The sequence below is a fragment of the Populus trichocarpa genome, chromosome 5 (assembly GCF_000002775.5).
Source record: "Populus trichocarpa isolate Nisqually-1 chromosome 5, P.trichocarpa_v4.1, whole genome shotgun sequence".
In the NCBI taxonomy this organism is placed as follows: domain Eukaryota; kingdom Viridiplantae; phylum Streptophyta; class Magnoliopsida; order Malpighiales; family Salicaceae; genus Populus; species Populus trichocarpa.
Window position 1 is genome coordinate 23,847,640 of NC_037289.2, and position 25,628 is coordinate 23,873,267.

A 25,628-nucleotide genomic window follows, 5' to 3' on the forward strand; every position below is an offset into this window, starting at 1 on the left:
TGATTAAGTGATAATGTATTTTACAATTTCAATCTTTTTTATTTGGTAGTCAAAAGATCATAGAAAAACAAATAAAAATTTCAAGAACACATATTGAATTTATTTTTTTTACTCGGATCACAAATTCAAAAGCATTTTATAGTCTTTTCTTGTCAGTTTGTTTCCTGTGCAAGGCTACATTGTTTTTTTTATATACATATTATCATAGATGGGTTGTGCAAAATTTTATATTTTTTTAATTTAATCCTCAAACTTTTTTCCCAGCGATTTAGTTCTAATTAAAGACCAATTGATTTTGATTTCTCATAAAAAGTTGGAATTGAAAGAAGAGGGATCAGAATAAAAAAATATGTCAAGTATGGATGACAATCATAAATCTCACAAAGGATGCACTTTGGTTCTTAAATTTTAAAAATCATGCAACTTATACAATTTTAGTACCTCAATATTTTTCTAATTTAATTTTGGTACAAAAATTTATTTTTGTTATTTTTAGTCTCTGGTTGAAAGAGAAGAGAGAGAGGTCGTTGAATTCTAGTGGTAAAGAGAAAAGTGTTGTTAATATCGATTTAGACCATCAAAACGGACGATATTTGTATCAAATGGTTTTATTTGACGAGGAGAGAAAAAACATATTTGAGATTGATTTGGTTTTTGAATTTGGGTTGATTTCATTTTATTGAGGCGGTCTTTTGGGTTTTTTGAGGTATTAGACAAGTTTATCACGATTTTTATGGTGTTTTATAATTGTTTTGGGTCAAAATATAGGTTGAAAAACAGTTTTTTGAGTAAAGAAAAACTTAATCTCTGATTTTCCAGTCACCACAATAGCCGGAATATGAAAAAAAAGACAAAATATAGTCCACGTTGCTGATTTAAAAAAAAAAATGTTAGGGGGAATAACATGTTTTCCACCCAAATTGCAAAAAAAAAAAATAATAATAAAATTAAGGGCCTAATCGCCTCAGCTATAAAAAAAATCCTTTTTGTTTCTAAATTTTTTTAATTTATATTTAAATTAGTATTTATTATTTCTTTCATTTTGTTTGCAGAACCTTTTTTAAATGAAGATCATTTAATTTTGCAGAGTTTCTCTTATTCATCTATATTTATTTATTTTATTTTTTATATGAATGAATTTTATTTTTGAAAATAAAAAAATATTTTCAAATAATATTTATAACATGTGCAGCCTTGCATAATGTTTCTTCCTCTTTTATTTTATTTGATCAATTTAATTTGCATGTTTATTTTTATTATCGTTTGCTCAAATAGAAAAAAATATTTTAATAAATAAATTTAGCAAACATAAATAAATGAATGTCCTATTTTTCAAGATTAAATATCTTGATCTACATCTGTCTCTCGATTTTTCAAGTTTTATTTTTAGATATCATTAATGATTTATTTATTTATTCTCACACATAGTTCTTGTGATCACATATATGTATATATATAAAAAAATTGAACTTAAATTTCTTAAAATTATAGAAATATATATGTATAAAAACTTGTATATAAATTTTTTGTTTTTTTTTTTAAATTCTAACCGTAGCAGATTCTAGATAACATTACTGGTAAAATCATTAACGATATCTAAAAATAAAACTTGAAAAATTAAGAGACATGTGTAGTTCCTGTGGTTATATATATATATATATATAAATTTGAACTTAAATTTCTTAAATTATAGAAATATATATAAAATAACTTGTATATATAATTTTTTTTAAAAAAAAATTTAACCTTAGCAAATTCCAGATAACATTACTGATATTATACAAAAGTATGTGGGATTTTCTGAAATGAACGGGGCCACAGGTTGTAACTAGAACGTCACTCCATGTGATCTTAGGCCATGTTTGTTTCCCGGAATTCACTTTCCGGGAAACCACTTTCCAAACTTTCCTGTGTTTGTTTGCCATTAGGAAAGTTGGTCAACGGAAAACACTTTCCGGTCAACGGAAAATACTTTCCAGTCAACGGAAACACTTTTCGGTCAACGGAAAACACTTTCCAGTCAATGAAAAATTTGGTTTGATTTTCAGGAAAGTGTTTTCCCTTTTAGCTGTGTTTGTTTTCCGGAAAGTGGTTTCCGGGAAACCACTTTCCAAACTTTCCTGTGTTTGTTTGCCATTAGAAAAGTTGGTCAACGGAAAACACTTTTCAATCAAAGGAAAATTTGGCTTGGTTTTCAGGAAAGTGTTTTCCTGGAAAATTTGGGCGGAAAACACTTTCCGGAAGTTGTGAAAAATTTAGAAATGTCATTATTTGCTGATTATATCAAATTTGATCCTCAAACTTTTGATTGTTATATATAATTTGTTTTGAATATTTATTTTTCAATTTCATCTCTTAAAATTTAATTTTTATATTAATTTTGGTCCTTATTTTTATAATTGATATTTGCTTTTTCCTTATCATTTTTTTATTGAAATTTTTTATCTATCAAATTTGATTCTCATTCTTTTAATTTGATTGTTACTTATTTTATTTGAAATAATTTATGAAATGTTAATTATTATTATTTTAATTTCTTCACCTTTTATTTTTTTTTAATTTTTTAGATTTGATCTCTATTATTTTGATTATTATTTATTTTATTTGAGATAATTTATGAAATTATATTTTTTTTCAATTTCATTCTTATTCAACCTTTTAATTTGTAAGATTTGTTCCTCATTATTTTAATAAACTTGAGAAAAATAAAACATTAATAAGTTATTTTCCAGCTCATTTTCCATGACATAACCAAACACTGGAAAGTGTTTTCCAACTTATTTTCCATTACACTACCAAACATCGGAAAATACTTTCCCGGAATTCACTTTTCCGGAATTCACTTTCCTCGAAATTCACTTTTCAAAAAGAAACTACTTTCCAGCAAACAAACGGGGCGTTAAACTCGTAATGTCAAACATGCTATAAAGGTAGTATGATTAGGGAACAGGAGCCATAAAGTCAACAAAATCTTCTTATTTTTCTTTGTTATTTTGAGAAAACAGGGCAATTAATTTTAGAAGGAGAAAAAGAAGTATGAAAGAGAGGATAGATTCATGGGGCTGCGACCATTCTTCTCCATTTTGTATTTGCCCGTTTAGCTTTGTATATAAGAAATAGGAAAAGGTTGTGATAAGAGCTTGATTTAGGAAGTTGGGACTTTTAATTTAGATCTTCAATTGAATAATTGAATTAGTTGAAAAACTAATCCAGGATATTAAAAAAAAAATGATTAGAAAATTTAAAAAAAATCAATTTAATTTGGTTTCATTTATAGTTCTTAAAGATAGATAAAACCGAACAAACTAAAAAAAAAATAGATAAAAACCCAAAAACTCACATGTTATATTAAAATGGTAAAAAACAAGCTCAATTAAAAACTTTATCAACTAATTTGATTTTTTGAATATAAAATTAAAGTGAATCGAATTGTTTAATTTAAATTGATTATTTATTTTAATTTGATTTGATTTTAAAAAAATTAATTTTGATGAATTTTTTGGTTTAAAGTTAACCAACTACTATCAATCGTTTTTATTCTTGTTCGGGGTAATTCATCGGGTCAAAATACCTGCAATATTATGTCAATTACACTACAGCTTATCAATTGCGATTTATATTCCTATACCTCCCTTGCCAAAAGATTTGAAGCAGTACTAGTACTAGCCTTTTTCTAGAAGGAAAAAAAATTATGCTGGAACATCACGTGCAAGAAACTTCGGGCTTCGGACATCCATACCTTGTCTTGTGATCACTCGTGTCTTGTGTGATTCTCGAGAAAGAAAATGTCGAGCAAAAGAAAGGAAGATTTGTTCTCTTTATCAAGGAAAGAACAACCATGCGTAAATTTGAAAGGTCACCACTGGCAAGTTAAGAACAAAAGAAACTTAAAGTGAAAGTATTTTTGTTTGCATCTTTTCTTTTATATATATATATATATATATATATATATATATATATATATATATATATATAAAAGTGTGTTTGGTAGCATGCTTTTCAAGATAGTTTTTTAATTTAAAATATATTAAAATTATTTTTTTTATACTTTTTTAATTCTTCGTATCAACATGTGAAATTCATCAAAAACATATAAAAAAACATAAATTTGATGTTTATTAAAATAAAAAATAGTAATTTAAAAAATAAAAATTATTACCTATCAAACATGCACTAAACCATTAACAAATTAAATCATTACTATATTCAATTTCTCATGACCAAATGTTTGGAAAAAATTATTCATTAAATCCTCCTCCCAAGTTAACTCCATTGTAAGCAATTGATTGAGAGATCCATTCCTTAACCAGGTATTTTGTCCTGCATTGTTGAGCCCTCTACCAAAATAGCTATTACTTGTTTGGTATCCGAATGTTTTTAAAACACAGTTGTTTTTAATTATTATTTTTTGTTTAAAAGTAATATTTAGTTAATACCTGCTTTGTTTTGAAATTAAAGCGTGTGTGTCAGTTTATAAAAAAAAAAGTTTTGCTTTTAATCATTCTATTTAACTTTGTTTTTTAGTTTTTTTAATATAAAAATATTTACTTTTATAAAAAATATGAACTTGCATCACATGAGTCTAGTTCTGAAAATCGAGTAATCAATTTCTCAACGATTAATTCAGACCAACCAATTGGAAGCATTTAGATTCTGAAATTGTAAATATAATTGAGATATCAAAGATTATGATATTAGTCGTGTATTCATTTTCACAACTAAGCCAATCTAGTTTTTCGATTGAATTGCTTAACAATTGTTTTGATCAAATGTCATCAGACTTCTTTGTGCATAAAAAATACAATAAATATTACCTTGGAGCCTGAATGATAGTTAACTGATCAGGTTTTATATTTGTTTTCTGATGATTACGAGTTTAAGTTCTCCAAGACCATTGGAAGCTTACATGATCGTTGATTTCAGAACCCATAAGATTAGTTGAAATACATATAAACTGGTAAAGACATCCACGTTAATATAAAATACAATAAATGTGTGAAAGATATATTTAGTAACTTGTGGTGATTAGATTGGTGAACCACAACCTGTCATCTTTTTTAGATTCGGTTTTAATTGCATTACTTTTATCATGTTTATTAAATATAAATAATTCAATTTAAATTGAATGGACATGATTTAATGTATGTTGCAAATGATAAATTATTTATTATATTTATTTATTGCAAGATTTAGATAGCGCTTGGAAACTTCAAAAATTATATTTTTATGTTTCTAAATTATTTTTGATGTATCGCTGTTATAATTTTTTAAAAATAAAAAATATTATTTTAATATATTTTTGAGCAAAAATTACTTTAAAGGTGTATTTGGCTGAACGATTGAACCTTTTTTTTGTCAAAATTTAATTTTTTTTGTTTAATTTAATTTTATGTTTTTAGGTCGTTTTGATGCATTGGTGTAAAAAATAATTTTTTAAAAATAAAAAAAATATTATTTTAATATATTTTCGAGTAAAAAATATTTTAAAAATCAACTACTATTTTATTTTGAAATGCTAAAAAATAACCACCACCCATATTTTTAAGATGAAAAAAAAAAAGACGCCATTAAATTTGAAACACGAAGAATCCAAATAACAAAAATCTATTAACAAAAACTTTCACTTGATTTGTGATGTCAAGAAAGCAAACTCAAAGATTGTTCAAAAAATAAAATCATCAAAAGATTACATATTTAATCAAGGATCGTTCACAAAAAAAAAAATCATCAAAAGATTACATATTTAATTAACGCAAGTGATCTCGTGCATCATTTAACATCATATTAAATTACTACCTTCAATGACAGGCATGGGACCTGCCCATCATGCACTAAAATATCACAGATTGCCAAGGCAAGTGGATCTCATTTGGCCACGTGTACTCAAGCCAAGAATTTATCACTGTATTATTATTTTAGGACCACCCCATCCCGTAAAAATAAAATCTTCAAATGATAAAAATTTAAAATTAAAGAATTTGCTTTTAATGTAATTTCAAGTTTAAGCTATGTAATTGTTAATATGTTAGTTATTAAAAGTTTATATGGTTATTAATTTTAAAATATGTAAAATTAATCGAAACTGATCTAAATATTTACATTAATGATAATAATAAAAATCTTCTCGTGCTGCCAAAATTACTCTCTGCACATGAGGTCATAACGACTACATAATAATACAATACCTTTCTTTCTTTTTTCATTTAACGAGGACCTCACCATGCTTAGATTATGTATGGTTAGGATTCTTCTAGTCACTGTCTTACGAGACAAACTTCGAGGAACCCGAGGAGGAAATCAACGGTAATAATCTCCTCAACGGCTATTTCAAAAAATCATGATCAGATGGCTTACAGCACATCGGCGGTTGCCGCCCAAAAGTTTTCCCGGCCTTGGACTAAAGAGGTAGCAGACCGCATGGTGTCGGTAAAATTAGGAGTAATCGGGACATTTTCATTAAAATACCAAAAAAAAATATATAAAAATCAAAAAAATTATATAAAAGGCAAATTTCAGATCAGTCCTTAAACTATTTATAGTTTCTTGATTGAGTCCCAAAACTACCAATTTAGTTACGTGTGGTATAGGTATCCTAATTTTTTCAAGTATTCGACACGAAAATACCCAACTATTTTTTTTTGAATTTACTACAAGTTAGAAAAATATTAAAACACAGCTAAAACAATTTTTATACTCTTAACTATATGTGTGTTTTGAACGTTCAACTTCAAAATGGGAGGAAAAATGGGTACCTCAACATCTAATACTTTGAAATTGAGATACGCTGTCTCCAATATTTTAATTAAGGATCGAATTGAGGAAAGTGTATAGATAGAGGACCCAGTTGATAAAATCAGTGGTTAAGAGACTAATTATGAAAATATATATAGTTGGAGGATAAATATGAGGTTTGCTCAAAAAAATAAAGTAGCCGTTGCCGGCATGCCTCCTATAAAAGGACGTACTATGATGACCGAAGGTTCATGAAACTTGCAAACAAGAAAATATTAATCTCCTCCAATTCTAACAGGGATTCTCAGGATCCGTAGTGTATCTATCATATACTACTATTCTTTTTTTTTTTATTAGAGCAAAATTTGTTTTGAGTTATAGCGTTCTTCATCTATCAAGGGTCTTGTTTAATTATTTGGTGATAGTTTCTAGGAAATCTCAAAGAGAATCCCATGAAACTATATTGATCCTTCTTTTTCTTTGCTTAAAATTGTGTAAATCTTGTTAATCTAGCAAATCTTTTCTTCATCCTTGCCAGTAAAGTTCCTGTAATTTTCTTGAGAGAATCAGCAGCAAGGAGTTCCCATAAGGCTATTGATCGTGTTATTTAAAGATCATTGCCTCTTTTTATTTTCTTGTTTAAATTTGTGCATATAAACTTTATCTTCTTTAGGCATATATATAACAAGGGTGAGAAATTTGAAACTATGGAGGCCCGTTTTGCACCATCAACAGCAGATCGTCATCAATCAATCTCTCCATCCAAGAAAATGAAAAACCCAGCAAAGAAAATCAACCACACTGCTAGTCGCAGTTTCATTTCAAGATCCGTAGAAAACTTGCCTCCTATGAACCACAATAACTACAGAAACAACAGCCATGGAGTCCTCTTTTTTGCTCCTCGACATGATTCCCTCTACTTCTCCTACCCTCCTCCATCTTCACAGTCCGTTTTAAATTCACACCAGCAAAATTATTACCATGAGAGGCATGCCAAGCCACTTTCTTTTCCTCTTCCGATCTCTAAACCCCACCACAACTCTCTTCCTTCTCGAAGCTGGGGCCTCTCTTGCCCACCTTCTGCTACAAGAAAGACTAATAGACCCAGAGACCAATCTCTCACTCCGAAGAAATCCAAACAACCCAACACCAAAAAGGTAGAAGAGCCAAAGGAACAATCTCTGATTATTGGATCTACTGTACCACTAGGACCTGACCCAAAAGATTTGCCAAAAGATGTTTCAAAGGTTTTATCATCGTCATCAGCGACAGTATCAGGTAATGGTGTTATTAATAGTACTGTTTTAATGGAAGATTTTGAGAAGTTTTCAGGTTCGGCGTTTGCACTATCTCCACATCCAAGCAGCTTACCTTTGCCCAAGTTTTCCATGAGACCAAAGCTTAGTTGTTCTGCTGAAGCTGCCGGGATTGATGCTGGAGCTACAGATAATCTCCGGCGACTTTTACGTCTCCGGTGAAGTGAAGTTATTTCCTCTTGTTACTATGTGGTGGGTGATAATGCAGGTTGATCTTTTAATATCTGTAAATAAAAAGCACAGCCGAGAGGCATGTGCTTGCCTGGTTGTGGCTTTCTTCTTTTCTCTTTGTTGTTTCTCAAGGAAGTTTGTGTTCACCACCTGCGTTTTTGAATTGGGGTGCACAAACAAGTTACAAGCAGAAAGAAGCTTGGTAGTTTTCTTTTTTTTTTTCCTTTTCTTTTTCCATATTTAGAGGGGGAAAAACAAAGAAAAATATGCATTGCATCTGTACCCTAGTTTTTAATCTGAAAGAGCATTTATTTTGTTTCCCCCCCTAGTGTTTCCAGGAAATTGAATGTTCAGAGGCATTGGTCTGAAACTTAATTGGAGATTGCAAGTGGAAGATTGGATAGTGGTAATCTTGTTATTTTTTTTATCTAGAAACACTTAATTGGAGATTGCAAGTGGAAGATTGGATAGTGGTGGCTGTCACTCACATTGGTCTGAAACTTCTGTCAAGCGTCAACATTCATAGGAGGTTTGGATTCATCTTTTCATCACTTCTCCTGATCCGTTGAGCGCCTCGTGGCTATGTCATAATAGATCAGAACACTTGCCCTGGATCGACTTCCAGATTATAATTGAAAGGGAATGGCAAAAGGGAAAGAAGAAGCGCTAAAAAAACAGTAACTTCGATAACGGAGCTTAATTGTTTAATATAGCAACAAAACCAGAACGAGCTCTTCGAATTCGACGGGATTTGAAATATAATTATGGATGATATAGCAAGGAGGGGGAGAATTGCTCTTTTGATTTGCTGCCATATAATAGTGGACAACGTTTCCAAATTAAAAAATTTCATCAAATTAATGCCATTCTTTTCTTTTAATGAAAAACAGTAATACATTAACATCGAAATATATATGAACCGATGCTGCAAATCTTATTTGCTTGAAATAGATCTTGCAATAACACATATATTAAAAAATATTTCAAGTATCAACTATTGCTTTTATCGATTTCAACAATTTGAAATGCAAGATCCTCTATGCAACCCTCATACTTGAGCTGACTTGTTTCTGCAATAACATATAGCATCGAGTTTTATATACAAGTTTAAGCCATTATAAATCAATAAAAAATAAATTACACAATATCAAATCGAGTATTACATATGAGTTTAAATCGTTGTAAATCAATAAAGAAATAGCTTAACGAGATATCTTTATCCACCGGTCAATAATAATAGAGTATGTGATTATCATAGTCGAATCTCATTGCAGAACATCAATCTATACACGCAGGGATACAACTATCTCAACAAAATGGGATCATGCTTCTTAATTTCTATGCCGGCTTGCAAGGTCTCCTGCAAATTGCTAGTTTCGAAGGTAGCAGTTAGCATGAAGGAATTCGAGGGAGCTAAGTAGGGTGTTTTTTTTTTTCCCGGGGAGATTAATTGGAAAGGTCACGTGATCAATAACTATGATGATAAACTTTGTTCTAATCAAGTAATCATCACGAGTGTGGTCCCTTTCTATTTTCAATCACGGATAATTCAATGTACACCATCCAATCTACTATACATATAAAAAATACATGAAAGAGCTCAAATCACATTTAATTGGAGCTCAAATTATATAAATTTGAGTTGAATAATGGTCAAATATATATAATTTTCCGAAAATCACAACCAGAAAATATTTATTTGTGTAGTATTGTAGTGGTGTTTGAGGTTGTAACTTTTTAAAAAATATGTTTAATTAAAACTGTAAGATATTAAATTAAAGTGTCCATTTGACAACAATTCTTAGCAGCTCACCCTCTATTTTTGCCTTAAGTGGATTTAGTATTTCTCACAATCGCAATGAATTTTTAATCTTTTCATGTTCAAAAAAACAAAAAATTTTAGATATGACAGAGCAAGTTTCATCTATATTTTTTTCAAGATTTAAACTTGAAATATAGCACAAGTATCTGAAATGAATTTTTAATGCAAAATAAATAAATAAAATATTATTTTAGTTTCTATAAAACCAAAATTTAAAATACATGAATGATATAATGCGAAAAAAAACAAAAAACTTTTTATCTAATCAAATTATTGTTTTACGGGCTGGATAAAAATTATAAGCATCAAACTATTTGAAGCGCTAGTTTAAGCTGGCCTAAATAAACGGTGATACACATTTGGTTTGGGCTTCCGTTCGCTTAATTAGTTTAAGCAGGCCTGGATATCCAATTAAATTCTTATGGATCGTGAAGCCCATTAGGCCAATTTCGTAATCTTGTGAAATTTCAACCGCACCCCCGTAAAGGTTCCACTTCCTGAAAAAAAAAAATTCTTAAAATATAAACCCCTGAACAAAGAGGCAAATATGTCACAGCTCCTTGTTCGAGAAAATAAATTTAAATGTCTCGACAAAATTAATATTTAGCTTTGTTAATTATATCAAACTAAATGAGACTTTACCGGATCAATTTCAAAGACTTTATTTTATAATTTTTATCCAAAACGGTGATGTTTTATTTTTTTTAAATGAAAAAACATTAATTTATGATGAACCGGGTCTCACGATCTGGACCTCGAGTCAAGTCAAACCCCTAGCCGGTCCGATATCTATAATCCAAGTCAGTTCAAATCTGTCTCTCTTCCCTGTTGTCCGTTGGCGTCACTTGATTAAGTTTTTAACCATTTTCTACTCAAGATATACTGAACGTACGTATAGAAACAGAGAAAGCAATTGCTAGAGCAATACTTAAAGACCCTTCTATTCTTCTCTTGGATGAAGTTACAAGTGCATTGGATACAAAATCTGAAAAGTTTGTCTGTCCAAGAGGGTTTTAGATAAGCTTATGGAAGGCAGAGCCACAGTTCTGGTCGCACACAGGTTATCAACTGTTCGCGATGCTGACAGTATTGCAGTTCTGCAAGCAACATGGGAGGGTGGTCGAAATCGGAAGCCATAACCAGCTCATCGGAAAACCTGGTGGTATTTATAAACAACTAGTCAGTTTATAACAGGAAAAGAACACATAATTATAAGCAATAGGCCCTTTTACAAGGAATCTAAGCCAAAAAAAGAAGAAAAAAGTCTACCTATAACTTAACCTAACCAAGCTGAAAGTGTGCAGACATTTTGAATCAGCTGACAGTTGCTTAAGCCTCATTTTATCACCAATTTTCATTCACATCCTAGAACAGAAGCTGGGGCTAAAACCAGCCAGAAACTTAGGAATTTCAGCTGGATGTGCCCAGTTTGGTTTTCTGAGCGATTGCGTGTCCAGATTCAGGCCTGAAAAAGTTCTTACACCGAATCCTAGTCATATACTAGCTCTCTCTTTCTTGTTTCGAGCAACCTTGTACACCTGCTCCAATCTTTGATTTTTTTCCCCTGGTTCAAGTTCTTTTTACTTTCAAGGGCATAAAGTAATCAGCTTATGGAATCTCGCCAGCAATATAATATACAAAAGAAACTAGAATTAAAGTAGATATATTAGCTACAAGAAAGTTGTTGGAGGGGTTGGTACTTGGTAGGCCACGATCCAACAAGCTCGAATCTGCTAATAGAATTCTCCCCATGTGCTTTGCAGATTATGGGTAAATTATACTTGATTACGCAATTAGTGGAGCGGGATTGCTTTCTTTCGAGGATAAATCAAATCACCAAAAATTCTTGACATGATGCCATGATCTATGAAACTCCAACAACATTTTCTTTTCTTTTTTTGCCAGAAGGAAAATGCAAGAACTTGTGGGCATCCATAATTGTGATTGTTGATTTATTATTGACGTGGAATAAAAGATGATGTTCGTACAAAGACTATTGGGGCTGGATTAGACCTGGCCACGTCTTTTTGATTCCTTAACGCTACCCATTTGATGGTACAAAAATGCCAGACACGTTGATTGACATTCCATGCCACTCCATATCCTTGTCTTTGTTTCTGTGAGAATTTTCCTTGTTTGGTTGAAACTTTGGAGACAAAAAATAGCTGAAAGCACAGCTCATTTTACCCGACTCGAGAAGGCCAAGATGATATGTACTAGTTTAATCGGTCATTGTTTGGCTCCGAGCAATGTTACAAAGGGTTTGGTAGTATGAAATTTAAAATATTTTTTATTTATAAATATATTAAAATAATATATTTTTTATTTTTTAAAAATTATTTTTGATATCAACGTATCAAAACGATCTGAAAATATAAAAAAAAATTAATTTTAAACAAAAAAAATTAAATTTTAATGGAACACGTGTAGTTTGAATCGCGTTTCTAAACGGGACTTAAATCTTAATTAATCTACCTAAGATTTTACAGTGAATGGTACTGTAGATGGAGAGATATTATTAAGTTTATTTTTCCAATCTCTCGTGAGAAAGCATGCCGTCTTCATGAATATATACTACTAGCTAGGAGATTCATATGAATTTTACACTTATTGCATTATTTGCACTAGTGGTTTTATCTTATTGATCATGCACTAGTGGTTACAGCCAGTCATTTGATTGGAGTTTGTCAAGTCAAACAGCCTGGAAAATGAAGGGCCATGCCACCTAAACCACATTATAGCATGGGCATCATCTTGTCTAGTTGCATCCCTTGCAAGGCAAGAAATTTTTCATGGAGAGAACTCTCATTTTGGTCCTATTTAAATAGCAATTTCTTCGCTCATTATTATAACGGACGAAAAATATTATTTTAATAAATTTTTAATTGAAAAATATTTTATATCTTAATACTAAAGACACAAAAATCCTTTTTTAGAGTTTTTTGAACTTAAACTTTCTATTAGAAACCATTCAACCATTGATCCCTCGAGGCTTAACTGGCATGGTTTATTTTGTTAACGGCAGAATTGATTTTTGATGAATTATTAACGTAATTGCTCATTAGGTACTTGGTGCTTGAGTGGGTGCTTTCTCCGAGAGATCGATCTACCATTATCAGCACCTTGAATGCTGCCATCACTACTATTTATTGCCTTCACAGCTCTGCCCGTCCACACCATTAATGAGACGTTAATCATACATATATCGGTTTCGCCATTTTTAAAAATTTAAATTCAGAATTTGGTCATTTTCACATAGTCAATCACTCACATATATTCACACACACACAGTATTAACTTTAAAAAAACCTTCATCATTAAGTTATCAATTTAACTTGCAAATCACTAATCAATCTACATCAACTATCTTAGTTAAAATAATATCATTTGATCCAACTAAATTTAATAAAATTTTATCAAGTTAATCTAATTTTACCAAGTTAATATCTTTCCTTACTCAACTTGAAATCCAATCCCGAATCATACATTAAGCCGGAAATCTCCTAGGTTAACATACCCGAACAAACATAAATAGATTTACTCACAATAATTAAACTGCAATTAAAAAAAATAAAAGTATTTTATTATTTTTTCATATACAAAAATTGTTTAAAAATGACTGTAAAAAATAAAGAATTCCAAAAAATTAAATAATAGTATCTTGTATAGTGTTTATTTACTATCTCAAAATATAATAAATAAAAATAATAAAAACAAAAATATATTTGATCAAATAGATAAAGGCTTAAAAAAATATATAAGAAAATTTATTTCTAGAATAATTTTTAATAATTTTTTATATTTTCAAAACATAAAGTAACGAAGAGACGCGGCCCTCCGTCTTAATTGTTTCTATTTATTTTATTATAAGATAATAATCAAATATTACTTTTTTATATATAAAAACTGTTACAAAAATAAATAAATTCAAAAAAAGTTAAATAATAATAGATGGAAAAGAAAAACATTAATGATATTTTAACTGAAAAGATTTGCTATTAACTTTAGGCAATTAGAAAAGGAAGAGTGGTTAGACTTTTGGATAGGGATTAGCTGGCAAAAGGTTGTCTAGGTAAGCCAATCCCAGCACATACGCTTCTACCGCAAAAATAGTGTCCCTTCTCCTCTTCTCTCTTCGTTGCCTATCTTCCTCACTCTCTCTTCTCGCATTGAAAAATTAGGGTTATTTAGCTCTCCAATTTTTTCTTCACTCCTCAAATTAGGGTTCTTTATCGAGTCTTTGCGTACGATTATTTCAACTCTTGAACTGGTAATGAACAACCATAACTCTAGGTTACTATCATCGGCTTCAATTTCTGATCAGAGAAAAGAGAGGCAAAGGAGAAATCGAAGGCATTGAAGAAGTAGTAGTTGTTGTAGTGATAAGTGAAGAGATCGGACGGTTGAAATGAGCGCGTCCAGGTTCATTAAGTGCGTGACTGTTGGCGACGGCGCCGTTGGCAAAACATGTATGCTTATTTCCTACACCAGCAATACTTTCCCTACGGTACTCTCTCTTTCTCTCTCTCCGTGTGTCCTCTATCGTAACTTTGCACATTGTCTATGGACGTTTTCGTAATTTCGGTCTTTTTTGGGAGATCTTTTTATCTTGCTTGATCGTAGAATTTAGTTTGAAGCATCATTCTCTGAGATTATCTTGTTTTGATCTGTGAAAATACGTTTTAGCAATTTTACTGAATTTTTCTTGTTTTTTTTTTCTTCCAGTTTTTAGTGTTCTTTTATCTGGTATAGAGTTGAGGCTACAAAATTAGATTTGAACTTGAAATTTAGGGCTTCTGTTGTATACTTTTCATGATAAATGCATTGAATTGATTGTGTTTGTAAGAATTAGTCATTTTGGTTATCTAGATTGGTAATTATTCATTGCTGAATTTCGAAGAATCCCTGGGCAGATTTCAATGTACATTGATGTTGTTGGTGAATTTTTAGAAATGATTTGGAGTTTAAAATAGTCTAGAGGTCTATATGGTGTGTATTGTAGTGTGTTTTTTGCTTTTCGTTAAATAATGTCCGGGGACACATAACCAGTTATTAATGTTGTCATTATCTGGTTTTTGGCTATTGTGATGCGAAACAGGACTATGTACCAACTGTTTTTGACAACTTCAGTGCGAATGTGGTTGTGGATGGAAACACTGTCAACTTAGGATTATGGGATACAGCTGGTAATTTTTCTTTACAAAATCTTGTTATTCATTTGTTTATAAGTTGAGGTGCTTTCTTGCGCTGAGTTTAAAGAATTTCATTGAACAGGTCAAGAGGATTACAATAGATTAAGACCTTTGAGTTATCGTGGGGCAGACGTCTTTATTCTTGCATTCTCTTTAATCAGCAAGGCCAGCTATGAAAACGTTGCCAAAAAGGTTATGGATCGTCTATGAATAATTGTTTGATTAATTTCCTTGTACTGATAATTTTCTTTTTGCTGGTTTTCCATTTCAGTGGATTCCAGAACTGAGGCATTATGCTCCCGGGGTTCCAATTATTCTCGTTGGAACAAAACTTGGTAAGACTATCTCTATCACCACATTTTAATCGCAAAATGGAATATCTGAATTGTCTCACTAGCTGGTTGGATTTTCTAGGCTAAGCTACTGTTATAGGACTTCTGCATCATATTAAACCGACTAATCACTGTCCCTTTGTGCAACATACCAGTTCAACTTGGCTTTGATCTTGGCCCAGTCTTAACCTTGATCAGTAATCATCAACCGTGTCCTAGCTTATACTACAATCAATAACTGCACAACACATTGCTTATTTTCCTTTGTGCACTTTTTTTTCTTTTCATTTTGGCATGTATTTAGAAAATTTGATATGTACTTATTTAATGCCTTTTGAGAATGTTAGGTTGCAATGAATCTAGGATCAAGGCATTGATTGTGCAACTGTTTTGGGAGCTCAATGTTTTTTAGGTTTTAGTACTCTATTCTCATCCAAACTATTTGCATCCATTTTCTATATCATCTTTTATCGAGATGCAAAACGACTCTGTATTAGCTGAGTTTGCCAGCTAGAGTTAGCAGCTGTTCTTTCTTTGCTTCCATTATGCACAATTTCATCAAGTACTGTTTTTTGTACTGGTTCTTGATTATGTTATGCACAATTGTTGAAAATGAGAAACAATCCTCTTTTCCAATAAAGGACTAAAATTCGAGAGACGCTTCCCATTATCAACCGAGGACTAAAATTTGTCTCAAACTAATGTTTTTCAAAGCGAAACTTCTCTTACGGTTATAATCATTTTCCATCTGTAGATCTTCGAGAAGACAAGCAGTTCTTTGTTGACCATCCTGGTGCAGTGCCAATTACTACTGCTCAGGTAAATATGACCATCCTCGAGTGTCTCCCCTTCCCCCAACACACCACGCACCAAAACTTTCTTTGTATAGGTTCCTTTTAATTAATTTCTTGCCTTGGCTTTGCCTTTGTTGAAGGGGGAGGAACTGAAAAAACTTATTGGAGCTCCTTTCTACATTGAATGTAGTTCGAAAACACAGCAGGTATACACATCCTCTTTTTTTTTTTTTTGTTCTCCATGGGCACTGTGTTTTGCCATTGCCATTGATGGGATTTGTTTTGTAATTTCAGAATGTGAAGGGGGTTTTTGATGCGGCCATAAAGGTGGTGCTGCAGCCTCCAAAGCAAAAGAAGAAGAAGAAAAAGGGGCAAAAGGCTTGCTCCATATTGTAATTGAGAAAGGCATGATTAGGTTTGACAGAATAGAAGATGGCCTGCCTGCCACTCACTGCAGTCAGTCATTGCTGTGTCACCTCTTTCCATTCTTTGGCCCCCTCAAGGAAGCAGGAAGTCTTGTATAGTCCCGACTGACATTCTGGGGATTTCCATGAAAACACCAGATTGATTGTTTCGTGTTTTCCTCAATCTCGTGGTCTGTAATTGAATTGCATTCCTTGTCCAAAATGCGCTGTTTTTTTTTGGGTTAAATTCGGCTTGTAATATCTAAATTTGTCTCGCGTATTAACATCCTGGCATGAGATGATGTGATTAATCTATGTAGCTGACCTCCTATACGAGGGTCGCAGAATCTCTGGCCACTTGCTTCGTACCCTATTCTGCAGTAGATTTGTACGACAATATGATTGTTGTTTTGTATTCCGTTTAAGCTATAATGAATTCCATGCTATTTACCTCTTGTACTGGGATTGAATTAAACACTTTAAGAGTTTCCGATACTGAATTTAGTTCAAGAAATGGCCATGACAGGTCATAATTCATGGCAATTGTTATGGAATCGTCAAAAACATCATTATTTCATCGAAAGGTATTTTATTCCAGCGTACAGGTGCTAAGGAGCATAGTAGGAGCCATTCCAGTTAACATGGAGCGTGTAATTTCGAGTTCCCTTTCCTTTTAAGCTTTAAATGCGTGCATGTAAAACAACGACCCTGCCCTCTTTCATAAGCATGCTGCCTTGGGACAAAATTCGTGTGTGCAAGTAGAATGTCTCCCTCAGAAGGTATATGACACAGCAAACGTGACTCGCAGTAACATTAGTTTTTTAGCCACCCGATACTTTTCCAATGTATAGTATACATGCAATGAAATATTTCAGTCACTTTAGCCGAATAATAGGCACTTGTACAGATGACACGTACCCGGAGAAAAAAAGGCACTTGGGCACCACGACGCCTTGACCAATAATTATTTGAAACATTTCCCCCAAGAAGAATCCACCAAAGATAATAATTTCAGAAATTCGGATTTTTTTTCTTTCAAGAACACAAAACCAACACTCCTGGACGACTCCTCCCGTCGAATCCCAAACAACTCCAGGACATCTTATTTACACCTTGATAGGCCCAAATTTCTCACCCACGACACCTCCCTTTTGTTTCTGGAACTGAATGTACCGGATTGTGCTGGCAAAGAAGGCATCTGATGCTGGATCTGGTGTGGTGGAGTCACTCTGCATCTCATTAGCGATTAATTCTACCAGCCCCTGGATTGCAGCACTGGTAACCTGTGGGTTTCCTTTCTCAAAAAAGTACAGGTACCTGAAGCATGTGCAGAGGGTCCATAATTACCGTATAATGCCAGACGATATGTGACATAGGGATCAGAAATTTAAAATTACAGGTTCAAGCTGCTCACTTGTTCAGTATTTCAACAAACAATGTGACCGGCCCACTTGTACCACTTACTGCATTGGCCATCTGCTGAGCTGCATTTGCAATTCTCAAGGCACGCTTGAGGCAAAGGAGGACCCTGCAATTAGAGAAGGCATCTGGAGTCATACTCTCAAGAGTTCTTCACATATATAAGAAGCTAAAACTTGTTACAACCTGGAATAATGTAGATTCAAAAGTAAGAACACCTGGCTGGGGACCAATTGATTTATGGACAAAACTGTACAGTTATTCAAGTAGAATACAATGGTTTTAAGCAAAAAGGTACAGCACCTTTCCCCATCCTTGATGCCATCCTTTTCATCAACCCAAAATAGATGTGAGCAAGCGTACACTGCTCTGCACTGATCAGGTCTCTTCAAAAGCTTTGCAGAATACTGGCAAAAGGCGAAAGAAAAGTCAAGGAGACAGGAAGGGTTTTGAAAAAAATCTGCATGGAAATGACACCGTAATAACAGGATAAGCAAGCACTATTACTCCTGTGGCCTTGTGTGTTAGAGTGTCCCTGTTCTCAACACCCAATACATTCATCCTCTGGAGAGCCCCAATTATTAGATGCATTGCAGTCACCTGGGCCTTTGAGTCCTGAAACAGTGTATAGATGTAATTAATAAACAAATTAATTAGGTAAATGTGACCCACGACACTCTTTATTTCAAGAACATGCACAGACGGTCACTCTTTGTGTGTGGCTCGAGTGGAAGGAAATGGCTTGCAAGTAATTACCACAACTTCTTCTTCATATAATATGAATGCCTGTGTAAAAAATTCATAAGCAACTGGCTCAAGATCACAGTCATTGGCAGCCTGATTATGATCATAGAACAACAAAAAAGAGGTCAGAAATGCATAATTAAGCATAAGTTTGCACACAAGTGTGAGCAGAAAAGCTATCCCTTATAAGATATGGTAAAAGCAATGGTGATATTAGTAACGAAACCAGGGAGGTAAGGGGACATTATAGCCTTTCAAACCAGAAAATGGCTCAAAGAATAAAGAAAAGCCCTTTTTTGCCGTATTTCAAATGTCATTGTGTAAGGGATACACGTGTGCATGAATTTTACAACTGTTTTTTTATTTTTTATTTTTTTGGACTTTGAACATAAATATTTTTTTTCCTTTGATCATTTCCAGGTCTATTTTCTGAAATACCAAGTTTAGCCATGGTATACCTGAGCACATTGCAAGTACAACCTTAATGCCAGCTCAGGTGAGGGAACTGATGAAAGAGCCTCAATTGTCTGATAAAAAAGATAGCATACTATAAGCATCAAGAAGATGAATTAAATCAAAGAAAGGAACATTAGCGTATAACATTGAACATGTGACAAGCAACGAAGCAATGGGCTGATAAGAAAGCAAGAAAAAAAAAAAAAAATTTGAGCACGCTTTTGGCAAGGAAATTGTCCATAATGGGTAAACTCAACAGGGTGAAAAACAATATATGCAGGGAACATGTAAAGACATCAGTCATGGCACATCTTAACAGCAATAAAAAATTGCTGATATAAATTTACCTCATCCAGGAGCTGAAAAATTTTCTTAGGTGTTGCAGGCTCTTCTTCTCCTACTACATTTCCATCCTGAGCTTGCAACTTTCTCACCAACTGCGAACCACACAGAATTTCGATGAACAGTTCAGTTCAAGAGAATATTAAGTACTCCTGTAGACAAACATCCGCATTGTTTGTCTAGGGTTATGCAGAAACATAAAAGTCACTAAAGAAAACTCCTGTTGTAAGATCAGAGATCACGAATTTAAACCACATCCACAACTCTTAAGTCTCAGAAATCTAGAATCCTTAAGACCAATTTTTCTCCATCCAAAAGCCTGTCCTATGTGAATAGCAAAGTGCTACATAACCATAGCAGGTTTGAAAAGATTGCAATATGCAATGTCACACATTCAGATCTAAATTGATTCATTTAATTTGAAATCAGGCATACAATCTGGCAAGCTCGCTAGAGACAAGCATACATTGACAGTGAAGAGATTAATCCTACAGCATCTGCAAATGGAAGAAACGTACCCTGAGTGCGGAGAATATGAGAGGAGGAACTGTAAAAGGTAATCGTGTTGGCCCTCCAGCCATTATATGCTTCCTCACAGTGCAGATAATCTGAATGAAAAGAGACTTATTTATTAAAAAAAATCAATAAGGTGAACTTGTATGAAAGTACAGGGCCTAAACAGTATAAACCTCACGGCTCCAAACGTTTAAATTTCAAAGTAATCAATTGTTTCTCAATTTTAATAAGACTGCATAAATATAAAGTACATTTGTCTGGGAGAAGTTCATCCAAAGGCTCCAAACATTTAAATTTCACAGCAATCAATCGGCTTCTCAATTTTAATAAGACTAAATAAATATAAGGTACATTTGTCCAGGAGAAGCTCATCCAAGCTCCTCACTTTACTAATAATATATGCGATATTATAACAATTTATAAACCTATTGAAGAAAAGTTAACATCATAATAAGCCTGCAAAGAAACCTCTAAACCAATAGCTTACCTTCAACATTTCCTCCGAATCATCATTATAAAGCATATGTATAAGGCGAGCGACAGAATTTTGTTCTTCATTGAAATCCTCCTCGTCGAGCTATTTATATTTGCAGATCAAGGGAGTGTTAGAAAGCAGCCTATCAATATAATAGTAACCATTCACATCTTTCTAAAATGAAATTCATAATGCAAACCATGTATCCACAACATGAAATTCATACTGCAAAAACTTTCAACATGCACCTCATCTGCAGCAGTCCCATCCAAACCCTTTATCAGTCCTTTTAATAATTCAAACAACACCTCAATCTAAAATGAGAAAAACAGCAAAGGTTACCATATTTTCAAAAAATAATGTATGAGATTTGAATAAGTAGGAATACTTTACCTCGTCAGCAGTAGAAATGCAAGTATTATTTTTCATAATGCTCTGAATAATAACCATTGCCATGACTTTATTTGTTTCATCATGAAGACAGTCCATGACACAAGGGTAATTAGACAGCGTTAAGGCAGTGACAATGTCATTGTACTTTTCTAATGGAGCACTCAGAAGTGCAACAATTTGTTTTGTTGCTCTGCCCTCTTTAAGCTTTGGCTTGCCAAAGAGGAGCTTAACACATGCCCCCTGTAAATAAATTTAAAAAATATTAAAAGTTGTTCAATGGAATACATCTTTTGATATCAATTTTGAATGCTGTATGCTTGTATGGTAATTGGACCAGCTGATATCATGTTAAAAAAACATGCAGAACGGGGAATATCTTATGTGCCCAAATGAGTGTATTATTCACATTTATTAAAAGAAAGCATACCAGTACTTGATCCACATAATCAAGGCGTTCAGGATGAACGTGTAGTGTAAATGTGAGGAGAGACACATACAAAGTAACGGCTCCAACAATAGGCATGTCAACCTGTGCTTCAATCACCTGCCATGGAAATCTTGCCAGTCAACTTGTGAAGGATTAATTCCAGATTAAAGACCAATAGAAATAAACACATAATTTAAAAGAGAAATATTAAAGGATTTAAGTGTTTCTGTTTAACTTCTGGGGCTGTCATCAAATTCACTCACTTCTGTCACTATGATACATTACTGTTGGTTTTTAGTCTTGCACCTTTACAAGAGGCCAACCCATGATTCTATTTCTCAAAGCACTGCTCAGGAGTCCTATTAAACACCAGCAAAGCACTGTTCTGTTACTTTTACTTAGGAGAAATTTACCTTTCCAATAGCACTGCTCAATTTAGCAAAAGCTTCTACTTGCAGGAACTCGGGTAAAACCTGGAAGAATAGGCATCATTAACAAAAATGCAAAAGCATGACTTATGAGGGTCAGGGTCATAAATATAACTCACATCCGGACTTGAAGCAGCATAATTGGACAATCTTTCCATTAACCGTGATAGCACTGTCTTAATGTCAACTGTTGGCTGGAACCACAAAAGGTTGCGTAGAGAAAATATATCAACATGTAGACCTTAAATAAAAGAGGAATGAGAAGGCAAATACAACGTTTGCATTGTTATAATAACATAGTTATTAAACTTAATAATCATTAAAAACTAAATAAATAGATACCAATGTGGCACCCAGCCATGGTTGGGGTTGCGGGTGGATGTTGAAATTGGGCACAACTACATGATAAAGTACTTCTATCCAGACTTTAAAAATGTCCATTATGAAGAATTTATTTTGCTTGTACATTATATAATAGTTGAGGCAACTAAATCATGGTCACGGGCCACAGATTAGAAATGTTTAGTCCTGTCTGTGAACAAAACAGTCCTTGAACTGGAAAACAATCTACCTGAAGCTGGGGGCAGGCCCCCAACAATGTCTCAAGGGTCTGCAAGTGGTACTCATCTGGAAAGACTTGAATTATGCAGTCCATTAAATAATACTGTGCCAGCTCATCTTTACAGTTGACAATCTGTAACAGCATATTTACATGAAAATTCAACATATCATCAGATACGACATAGAGATGTATTTATGTTGTAGATTTCAAAACAAGGGAAAATGAACCTACAAAAGAAAACAGACAGAATCAGACCTGCTCTAAAACTCTGGGAAGAACAGTGTCTCTGTAAATTTCAAGGTTCACGCCCTCAATCTGACTAAGAACATGGAGATTCTTCCCTACCTAAGAAGAAAGGAAAATAAGATGCGTGTAATTCTTATAAGTTCATTTCAACAAGAGTGCTTCTTCATTGATAGATAAAAATTAAAAGCTTACAAGATCACGAAGCTCATTTCTTTCCTTTTCCAGCTTCTCTCTAATCCTAACAGGCCCCTGCAGACGAGAAAGCCCAATTGAAGGCCTCAACTCAGGATCACCAAAGAGTATGAATAATCACAAACACCAAAACACCTGCATGGCCAAAAATCATGCTCTCATGATCCATTTTACCCATATGGCGTGCAAGTACTGTGGCGCTATGCATGTCTAAAAAATAAAAACATAGGAACACAGGTGTTGGCAGATATACATCAAACCTGATGCTGCATCCGAACCCAAAGTTTATTCATCTCGGTGAAATTTTGCAGCACAAATTCTACTGCATCCATTGCTGTGTCCTCACCTCTGCAGAAAAACAGCGTTGAATTCAAATTGAAAGCTGATAAAAACTTATAACCATGCGAAATTATGAATAAACCCATTCCTCAGACACTGCTAACACAATGACAGTAAGAGACTAGCTAAACTTAAACAGCTAATTCCTGAAACAAACATCTCTTACCCTTCATACTCGGACCCAAGGTTGGGTAATTTATCTCTGCTAACTTGAGCAAGATAACTTCTCAAAAACAATCCTCGAATCGGATTTTGAACACCGCGACACATCTCTACAAGATCCTTAAGCGCATCCTTAGCCGGAGCTTCCTTCGATTTGATATACACTGATCCTACCGTACACAGTAGATACCTATTTAAAAAAAAAGTTCAACAATGCCAACTTTAACCAAACAATAAATTAAAAAAAATAATCACAACAGCAGTTACTTATGTAACTTACAGTCTAGGCAATATATTGCCAGCATGCTGCACGAGTTCGTATAAATCAACAATCGAAACGCCATGCCTACTCTCGTCTTTGAAAAACATCTCTAGTTTCCTCAATTCATCAAACGCTCTCATATCTAAAATATATATAAAATTCAATTGAATTGAGTTCGAAGAATTCAGAGATTAAGATTAGAAACTTACAGAGATCGTAGTATTTGTGCGGAGAGAGTTTAGAAGTTCGAAGCTCTGATAGCATTAGAGCTGAGCATTTGAGAGCGTCTCGGAGATTGTTGGCGTCCTGAGATTTGGAAATTGAGAAAAGAATTGGGGTTTTGTATCGGAAATTATGTGAAATTGCAAAGTTTAATCGATTACCAAAGCGCGATGCATGTAAAAGGCGTTGTGTTGAATGCCGGCGATTCCTTCTGCTAGCCATTTGTCTTCGTCTTCTATTCCGGCTAAGATCATCTCTTCTCTGCGATTCCTCTTTGGATCAGGAAGTTGCAGTGAGCAAGAGTTTGAATATTTTCAAGTTCGAATAATTATTTAAGAAAAACGTGCCTTCATCATCTATATCAAGTTTTCAATAAAAGAACGAAATTCTAAATGTAATTGAAGTAATATCTCCTTGTATAATAAATAAATGGAAAACTACTTCTCCTAATTAGCTAACAGAATTTTACCATTAATATTTATTAAATCATACAAGAGCTTACTATCTCATCCATAAGGGTCTTCTTGTCTTACATTTTCTTACTTTTCTCACGTGACATTGTGTTTTTTTCTTCTTCTTTTTTATGATTTAATATATACCAAATAGGAAATAATTTGTTTTATCATCACGCTAATTCACTTATATATACCAAATAGGAAATAGAAAATGTCATAAAACAACTACGGAATTATTACAATAAATTTTAAGTAGCTTGACAATATCATCAACTACTATAGGTTTATAGGTCTAAAAATGAAGTTTCGTAGTCAATTGGCTTGAATTATGATTTTTCCAAGCATGCCACAAATTCAATTTCAATTTTTATAATGGATGCAACAATAATATATATATATATATATATATATATATTAACGTAGATGTCCGGACTAGTTTGTGTACATCTCGATTAATCCTACGAGCCCTGAAGTTAACGACTATATAAATCTCTAATGACTTTGAGGTTTGTGAGACTCGAACTGGTGATCTCTAAAGAATAAATCTAGAGCCTGACCAGTTGAGTTATATCCATCAAGATTAATAATAATATATTAGTTTATTCTACCTTGAGATTGCTCCGTGGATACCCAAATATAAATTATCTTATATCTACATACAAGCTATCAGAGTCATGATAGTTCAAGGTGAGTCTTTCTTGGAGGTAGGGAAAATGTCTTCTTTTTTTTTAATTAAAAATCACATTTCTAAGTAAAACTTTTGATAACAAGTTTGGCTTTAAAAATAGTTACAAAAGCCATGATAGTCAAAAACAGAAGATAGTTAGACTTGCATTAAAAATGAATGAGTCATGCTGTCCATACCTTTTATAATTTTGGTGAAGCCAAGTTCTTTTTTTTTTTTTCAGTCATAAGAGGTGCCATAAATCCACAGGCAATCTCCTGCCTTGCTGCCCGTGTATTTTAAAAATGCTTTAAGATTAGATAAAAACAAATAACATGGTCAAATATTCAAACTATCTATGGTTTTTTTTTAAAAAAAAATCAAAGAATCTAATCATATGGGTTTCTGTACTTCTTAGTATTGTTCCTAGAATATGTTTTATAGTGTGGTTGTGGTTATTTTTCAAATAATTTTTTGTGCTGAGATGAATAACAATGATTTTTTTTATTTTTTAAAAATTATTTTTGACATCAGCACATCAAAACGATCCAAAACATACAA

The 25,628-nt window shown here is 32.9% G+C and overlaps 3 protein-coding genes and 1 long non-coding RNA gene across 5 annotated transcripts; 2 read left to right on the plus strand and 2 right to left on the minus strand.

The window, feature by feature from the left end:
- The first annotated feature begins 6,973 nt into the window (after positions 1-6,973).
- On the plus strand, positions 6,974-8,540 carry LOC7493982 (uncharacterized). The gene has a single exon (XM_024600841.2). It carries the CDS (start codon positions 7,440-7,442, stop codon positions 8,208-8,210), a length of 771 nt encoding a protein of 256 aa, XP_024456609.1. The 5' UTR covers positions 6,974-7,439; the 3' UTR covers positions 8,211-8,540.
- Positions 8,541-10,958: 2,418 nt separating this feature from the next.
- On the minus strand, positions 10,959-12,258 carry LOC112327449 (uncharacterized). Its single transcript, XR_002981650.2, has 2 exons — positions 11,311-12,258; positions 10,959-11,197 (listed from the first exon to the last, which is right to left on the minus strand). It is a non-coding gene; the product is annotated as an uncharacterized LOC112327449 (long non-coding RNA).
- Positions 12,259-14,074: 1,816 nt separating this feature from the next.
- Positions 14,075-17,218, plus strand: LOC7485604 (rac-like GTP-binding protein ARAC1). The gene is made up of 7 exons (XM_002306908.4): positions 14,075-14,548; positions 15,140-15,227; positions 15,316-15,425; positions 15,505-15,568; positions 16,320-16,384; positions 16,500-16,565; positions 16,654-17,218. Exons 1-7 carry the CDS (start codon positions 14,450-14,452, stop codon positions 16,753-16,755), a joined length of 594 nt encoding a protein of 197 aa, XP_002306944.1. The 5' UTR covers positions 14,075-14,449; the 3' UTR covers positions 16,756-17,218.
- A 329-nt stretch (positions 17,219-17,547) lies between these two features.
- On the minus strand, positions 17,548-24,401 carry LOC7485605 (vacuolar protein sorting-associated protein 35B). 2 transcript variants are annotated; one of them, XM_002307700.4, is made up of 22 exons: positions 24,110-24,398; positions 23,936-24,032; positions 23,745-23,868; positions 23,469-23,654; positions 23,224-23,311; positions 22,964-23,020; positions 22,781-22,870; positions 22,535-22,657; positions 22,083-22,157; positions 21,949-22,008; positions 21,536-21,652; positions 21,109-21,348; positions 20,964-21,029; positions 20,728-20,817; positions 20,243-20,332; positions 19,730-19,819; positions 19,385-19,453; positions 18,939-19,019; positions 18,690-18,797; positions 18,486-18,589; positions 18,178-18,291; positions 17,548-18,080 (listed from the first exon to the last, which is right to left on the minus strand). In XM_002307700.4, exons 1-22 carry the CDS (start codon positions 24,200-24,202, stop codon positions 17,870-17,872), a joined length of 2,373 nt encoding a protein of 790 aa, XP_002307736.2. In that variant the 5' UTR covers positions 24,203-24,398; the 3' UTR covers positions 17,548-17,869. The 2 variants fall into 2 exon arrangements, with proteins under 2 accessions (XP_002307736.2, XP_052308702.1); XM_052452742.1 differs by lacking the exon at positions 17,548-18,080 and having other exon boundaries at positions 18,241-18,368; positions 24,110-24,401.
- Between the last annotated feature and the right edge of the window lie 1,227 nt (positions 24,402-25,628).